Below are 7,500 nucleotides of genomic sequence, written 5' to 3'. Positions count from 1 at the left end.
GTGTGTGTATGTGTGTGTGTAATTGTGTATGAGTTTATGTATGTATGTGTGTGTGTGTGTGGGGGGGGGGGGGTGACTGCAGAGAGAACACAGTGTTCCTAAAGAGCATGTTTAATGTAAGGAAGAGTTAATGTCTGATTTCTGAGTGTAATCAGATAAGAATGTTTGATTTACTGATCTACTTCACACACACACAACTTTATATCAGATCACTAAATCAGACAGATGAACACTTGTGCCAAATGTGATAAAACATGACTTAAATGGCTGCAATAGCTTGCAGTAAACTGAAACCCAGCTTGATCCTCATGAACACACCCCCAGAGAGTCGTGTGTTAAAGCAGAACATTTCTGTTTTCTTTTTACTATTTTCATTTCCAGAATCCTAACTTTATACCTGAGAGTCTAAGCTCCTTCAACACCAAACAGATGATGTCATTCTTTTGAGTAATTAGGAAATTAGTCCATTTTGAACTGAATGAATTTTATTCATGAGTCTTTGTCTTTCAACTCGATTCCAAAGTGCTGTAATAGTAAAGAATGATTTAAATCGATACAGCAGTTTGACTCAGTGATTCAGACTCAGTGATTCAGACTCAGTGATTCAGACTCAGTGATTCAGTTTCCTGTAATATTTCTGCAGCTTATTTCTGTGTTAAAGATTACAGTCTCAAGGGATCAGTCGAGGGATTATTGGGGAAATTCACGCATCAGTGTTGAGAAGAAAGCATTATAAAGCATTATTTTAAACATTATAAAGCATTATTTTAAACATTATAAAGCATTATTTTAAACATTATAAAACATTATCCTATAATTGATTATATATAAACTTTTATAATGATCCTCAGTCCTTCTCTAACTGATATTAAACAGTATTCTCTCCTGTTTGCTCAGCTTTTTTTTTTTTTTTTGTGTGTATGTGTCTGTGTGTGTGTGTGTGTGTGTGTCTGTGTGTGTGAACAGAACACCTTTTGGGAAAAACCGGTTTCCCAGGAAAACCATGGAGAACCCCCCTGCAGACTCTGTTTGAGGGAGACCAGGTAATTCCAGAACTGTTCCAGGATTTAAATTTTTTTTACATATTGAGCTGAACAAAGCTCTCTGTGAAGCTACAGAGATTTAGTACAGTATTTAGATTAAAAACAAGAGCTTTGCTGTTGAGATGTTGGTCTTAGATGATGATCTTATAGCTCTTAAGCAACTAAGACCCGAACACGCAAACCACCCACATTCCTGAAAGATCCCTCGGTTTCAGAACATCTTCAGCTCCGCCGAGTCCCACAAGCACAGAGAAAATGTAAGCTGGCAAAAAAGCACTCTGTGTGTCGCTCTGTTCAACTCCAGTGTGTAAAAAAACTCCACATGTACATTTACGTACACACACACACACACACACACACACACATTTACATTTACATTTATATCATTTGACAGACACCCTTATCAACAGCGACGTACAAAGGTGCTTAAGTCTCTATCATTGGATACATTCACTCTAGTTTCACCTGTTTACATACTTAAAATACCACGAGTCTAAAACACTTCAAAGATTTTTTTTTATTTATTTGTTATTTTATTGGGGGTCACGGTGGCTTAGTGGTTAGCACGTTCGCCTCACACCTCCAGGGTTGGGGTTCGATTCCCACCTCCACCTTGTGTGTGTGGAGTTTGCATGTTCTCCCCGTGCCTCGGGGGTTTCCTCCGGGTACTCCGGTTTCCTCCCCCGGTCCAAAGACATGCATGGTAGGTTGATTGGCATCTCTGGAAAATTGTCCCTACTGTGTGATTGCGTGAGTGAATGTGTGTGTGTGCCCTGTGATGGGTTGGCACTCCGTCCAGGGTGTATCCTGCCTTGATGCCCGATGACGCCTGAGATAGGCACAGGCTCCCCGTGACCCGAGGTAGTTCGGATAAGCGGTAGAAGATGAGTGAGTGAATGTTATTTTATTAATACATACAAACAAACAAACAGGGATGAAGTGCTAGTTGAAGTGTTTCCTGAAGAAGTAGGTCTATAACCGTCGTTTGAAAAAAACAGTGACTCAGCTGTCTGGACCTCTAGGGGAAGTTCATCCCACCACCTCGGTGCAGAACAGAAAAGAGTCTTACCTCTTACCCTGAGAGATGGTGGGACCAGTGGAGCAGTGCTGTAGGTCTGAGGGTGTGAGGTGCAGTGTGAGGGGTGATGAGGGCTTTGAGGGAAGAGGGAGATGGTCTGGTTTTGTAGACCAGCATCAGTGTTTAAATCTGATGTGTTCTACTGGAAGCCAGTGGAGGAGCGCAGCAGTGTGGTGGTGTGGAGAACTTTGGTAGGTTGAAGTCCTGCAGCTGCATTTTGGATCATTTACAGAGGACAGATTGCGTTCATATGTAGACCTGCCAGCAGTGTGTTACAGTAATCCAGTCTAGAAATGACAAGAGACTGAACAAGTACCTGAGCAGCCTGTGTGGACAGAAATGGCCGAATCCTTCTAATGTTGTAGAGAAGGAACCGACATGAGCGAGTCACATTAGCAACATGAGAGGAAAAGGACAGTTGAGTGTCCATAATTACCCCAAGGTTGTGAGCTGTGGCTGAAGGGGAGATCAGATCGTTGTGCAAGGATATAGCAAGATCATGACCTGGGGATGAATCACCTGATGATCAGAAGTTCAGTTGTACTAGGATTGAGCTTTAACTGATGAGCAGTCATCCATGATGATATTTCTGCCAGACATGCTGAGATCCGATCAGAAGCTGTGGTATCTGAGGGTGGGAAAGAGAAGATAAGTTGTGTATCATCAGCATAGCAGTGGTAAGAGAACCTGTGTGAGGGAATAACTTCACCAAGAGAGTGAGTATACAGGGAGAAAAGAAGAGGACCAAGTACTGAGCCCTGTGGGACACCAGTGGAGAGTCTGTGTGGAGCAGATGTCACTCCCCTCCATGTTACCTGATATCAGCGTCCTTCCAGGTAGGAAGTGAACCATTCCCAAGCTGATCCGCAAATCCCAAGACTCCTGAGGGTGGACAAGAGAGTCTTGTGGTTGACCGTATCAAACACTGCTGAGAGGTCAAGGAGGATAAGGACAGATGACAGTTTGGCTGATGTAGCAGCATGTAGTTTCTCAGAGACATCCTAAAGGGCTGTCTCTGTGGAATGAGCTGCTTTAAAGCCAGACTGTTGGGATCTTGGAGGTTGTTCTGTGAGAGATAGACAGACCGTTGATTTTATACAAGACGTTCAAGAATTTATGAAAGAAAGAGAGAAGTGATACCGGTCTGTAGTTACTGATGTCTGATGGATCCAGAGCAGGTTTCTTTAGGATGGGAAAAACACTTGCTCACTTGGAGGTAGTTGGTACATGACCAGATGTTATGGATCTATTGATGATAGCGGTAATGAAGGTCAGAATGTCCTGTGAGATGGTCTGGAGCATAGCGGAAGGGAGTTGATCCAATGGGCAGGTGGTAGGATTACAGGACCGGATGAGTTGTAAAATCCTTTCTGCCGCTACAGTTGAGAAATGTGACAACGAAGGAGTGGGGAATCCTGACTGTGAGATGTAGGTGCAGTCGGGGCAGAAGTGAAGTTCCTGCAGATTTTCTCAATCTTCTCATGGTAGAAAGAAGCAAAGTCTTCTGCAGTCAGGGAGGATGAAGCTGGTGGAGCTTCCAAAAGTCTTTTACCAAAGCTTCAAGCTTTTCCTTGTAGAAGGAAGTCTTGGCAGAAGTCACATCTGAGGAGAACTTGGCCAGGAGTGTACAGGAACATAGACACAGAGACACATACACACACAGACACAGAGACACATACACACACAGACACACACAGAGACACACAGACACAGAGACACATACACACACAGACACACACACAGACACACAGACACAGAGACACATACACACAGACACAGAGACACATACACACACAGACACACACAGAGACACAGAGACACATACACACACAGACACAGAGACACATACACACACAGACACAGAGACACTGAGACACATACACACACAGACACACACACACACAGACACAGAGACACATACACACACAGACACACACAGAGACACATACACACAGACACACACACACAGAGACACATACACACACAGACACACACAGAGACACATACACACACAGACACACACAGACACATACACACACAGACACAGAGACACATACACACACAGACACAGAGACACATACACACATACACACACAGACACAGAGACACATACACACACAGACACAGACACATACACACACACACACACACAGACACAGAGACACATACACACACAGACACACACACACACACAGACATACACACACAGACACACACAGACACAGAGACACATACACACAGACACACACAGAGACACATACACACACAGACAGACACAGAGACACAGACACACACAGAGACACAGACACACACAGAGACACATACACACAGACACACACAGAGACACAGACACACACAGACACACACAGAGACACATACACACAGAGACACAGACACAGAGACACACACACACACAGAGACACACACAGACACAGAGACAGACACAGAGACACATACACACACAGACACAGAGACACACAGACACAGAGACACACAGACAAAGACACACACAGAGACACAGACACACACAGACACAGAGACACATATACACACAGACAAACACACAGAGACACAGACACACACAGACACAGAGACACATACACACAGACAAACAGAGACACACAGACACATACACACACACAGACACATACACACAGACACAGACACACACAGAGACACATACACACACAGACACACAGACACATACACACACAGACACAGAGACACACACCCAGACACATACACATACACACTCAGACTTTTTCACTCTAACAATGTAAGTGTAAATGATTTGTAGCTGTTACTCAACAGAAACTATCAGAGAAATTATAAAAGTCTCAAGACATTTGGATGGATTTTTTTTATAGTTCACACATAACCAGAAAGCTGCATGAAGTGTTTAAGAGAAGCCGAGGAATTTTACATCACACTGTTGCCACTCTTATTTATTCTCCTGAAGGTGCAGGTAAAGGTGTTATGGCTGCTGTCAGTTTATTGGTTTTAGTTTTTTTTGGTTTGTTTCCTACTTTCCCTCTTTTAGCTGGTACACAGTTATCTCCACCCACTCACACAACAACTGTTTAACCCCACCCACTTTTCCTTTAACACCTTTTAGATGTTGATTTATGGGGTTTGTGGTTGATTGAGGATGAGCTCAGTTGTGAGGAAGTGAAAGATAATCAGATTTGAATAAAGCTGTGATTCCCCCTTTAAGCAGCAGGAGGCGCTATACAATGGTGCAATAATTCCTGATTTCTAATGGTGTTTATCTCCTCAGTGGGATCATGCTGCTGTTGGGACGATGCTGCAGACTCGCCGCTCATTCCTGGATGAAGCATGTCGCTCTTACACGCGTAAGCGTCGTGTCCTGAGCCCTGAGGATCTGCGCCACCTGCTGGTGGACGACCGACATGGCCTGCTTTATTGCTACGTTCCCAAGGTGGCTTGCACCAACTGGAAGCGAATGCTGATGGTCCTGACGGGTGACGGACACTACCGCAATCCTCTCGCCATCCCTGCTCACGAGGCCCATGCTCCAGGCCGGCTTCGCTCGCTCTCTGAGTACTCCAAAGCTGAGATTAACCACCGTTTGCGTACGTACCTGAAGTTCATATTCGTGCGAGATCCTTTCGAAAGACTCGTCTCTGCATATCGCAACAAATTCACACTGAGCTACAACACCGCCTTCCACAAGCGCTACGGCACAAAGATAGTGCAGCGTCACCGCGCTAACCCTCGGCCTGAGGCGCTGGAGAATGGCAGCGACGTCTCGTTTGAGGAGTTTGTGTACTACCTGGTGGACCCGCGGACTCAGCGGGAGGAGCCATTTAATGAGCACTGGGAGAGAGCACATGCACTCTGCCACCCCTGCCTCATTCATTATGATGTGGTGGGAAAATACGAGAGCCTGGCTCAGGACTCACGCTACGTGCTAAAGATAGCTGGGGCAGAAGGAGAAGTGGAGTTTCCAGCTTCGTCTAAAAGCACGAGGACCACTGAGAGCATGGCGGCCAAATTCTTCAAAAACATCAGCCCCTTTTACCAGAAGAAGCTCTACAATCTGTACCGTATGGACTTCCTGCTCTTTAACTACTCAACGCCAAACTACCTGAAATTCAGATGAGACGAGTGAATTTTAAACACCGTGTGGCTCTGCTGCTAGCGGCTCTCAGAGACTGTTGGAGAACTGATTACTCCTGGCGTCCTGCATGTCTTCCCAAAATGCCTCAGTAATTCCTTTGGCTGTATTCGGTGCCAGCTGAACTCCCGCAAAGTGCCTTTGTTCTCTAAGTGTTCACTAACTGGAGCAGGAATCTTCATTAGCAACTGAGAGACAGATTTTCACATTAATCTCCTGCTCACTTTTCAAAAAACAAAAAAGTATATATTTATGTTTTTATGTATTTATTGTAAACGTTGTACATTGAACTGAATGTTTGTACTCGGAGCTGTGAATCTATTGCTGTTTTTACCTCAGCGCCTCCTAAAGCCAGAGCTGTGATTCACAACCACAAGCAGCTTTTACCTCCTGAACCAGGAGAACCTCTGACCTGCCTGATCTAACTCCGAGTTGTTTTAGTGGCACTTAGCATTTACATTTAATGCAGGAACAAACTCTGAATGTGGGCTGGAGCTCAGGGTAGACTGGGAGCTTGGACTGATCTTTCTACCAAAATTCATTAATTTATTAAAAATCTGTTAAACTTCCCAGATACTTTATTCTTTAGTACTGCGTGTAAATATCTTCAGGCCTTCAGTTCCAGCTGGAAATACAACCAAAATCTTCCTCAGCACAAGAGAAATATTTCATTCTCTATACTGTTACTTTACTTCATCTCTGTGTTACTGGAAATGACTCCATTACAACTCCAGTATTAATTCTATTACAACTCTAATCTCCATTACAGCCTTTATTTGTTTTACATATTACATTTTGGATGATTTCTGCAGTAATGATGAGCTGTGAACGATATCAGCTGGGTTCAGACATGGTGGTGTTGGAGGTGAAGACACAGTGAGTGGGTTTCATTAGTTTATTGATTATTGATTGATTGATCAGTGTGTCTTTACTCTCATCACTTCAGCTTTATGAAATGAATCATAAATTAATAAATGAATTACTACACAGAAACATCCACATGTAAAACACTTGGAAGTCATTTACACACACAGCATACCATCAATATACAGCTGTACCAAACTCTTTAATATAAATCCCAGTGGTTTGTCTGCACAGATGCTGCAGTTATTCATTCAGAATTTTCTGTTATTAAATCCGTCGGAGGAACGAACGAGCTTCAGCTCCTAAACCTTCTTTTATTGAGAGAATTTAAAAAAATCCACGTGTGTGTGTGTATTTATGTGTGTTTTTGTGTGTGT

The 7,500-nt window shown here is 43.7% G+C and overlaps 2 protein-coding genes across 7 annotated transcripts in view; one reads left to right on the top strand and one right to left on the bottom strand.

Moving 5' to 3' along the window:
* The window catches only part of LOC132861951 (carbohydrate sulfotransferase 11-like), a 20,692-nt gene that overhangs the window by 8,854 nt on the left and 4,338 nt on the right, over nucleotides 1–7,500 (top strand). For 2 of the 4 annotated variants that reach the window (XM_060893689.1, XM_060893688.1), the window contains exons 2-3: nucleotides 967–1,043; nucleotides 5,399–7,135. In XM_060893689.1, the coding sequence (XP_060749672.1) occupies nucleotides 967–1,043; nucleotides 5,399–6,244 (923 nt within the window). In that variant the 3' untranslated portion in view covers nucleotides 6,245–7,135. Of the gene's footprint in view, nucleotides 1–966; nucleotides 1,044–5,398 lie in introns of all 4 variants that reach the window. The other 2 variants (XM_060893686.1, XM_060893687.1) reach the window with 1 other exon arrangement.
* The window catches only part of LOC132861950 (solute carrier family 41 member 1), an 11,360-nt gene continuing 11,000 nt past the window's right edge, over nucleotides 7,141–7,500 (bottom strand). For all 3 annotated transcript variants that reach the window (XM_060893683.1, XM_060893682.1, XM_060893684.1), the window contains exon 11: nucleotides 7,141–7,500. This exon is cut by the window's right edge and continues 1,213 nt beyond it. The gene's annotated coding sequence lies outside the window, so the exon portion shown is untranslated.

This window comes from Tachysurus vachellii, chromosome 19 (genome assembly GCF_030014155.1).
Source record: "Tachysurus vachellii isolate PV-2020 chromosome 19, HZAU_Pvac_v1, whole genome shotgun sequence".
NCBI lineage: Eukaryota > Metazoa > Chordata > Actinopteri > Siluriformes > Bagridae > Tachysurus > Tachysurus vachellii.
The sequence above is the reverse complement of the archived record's forward strand: the minus strand, read 5'-3'. Positions and strand labels throughout refer to the sequence as shown.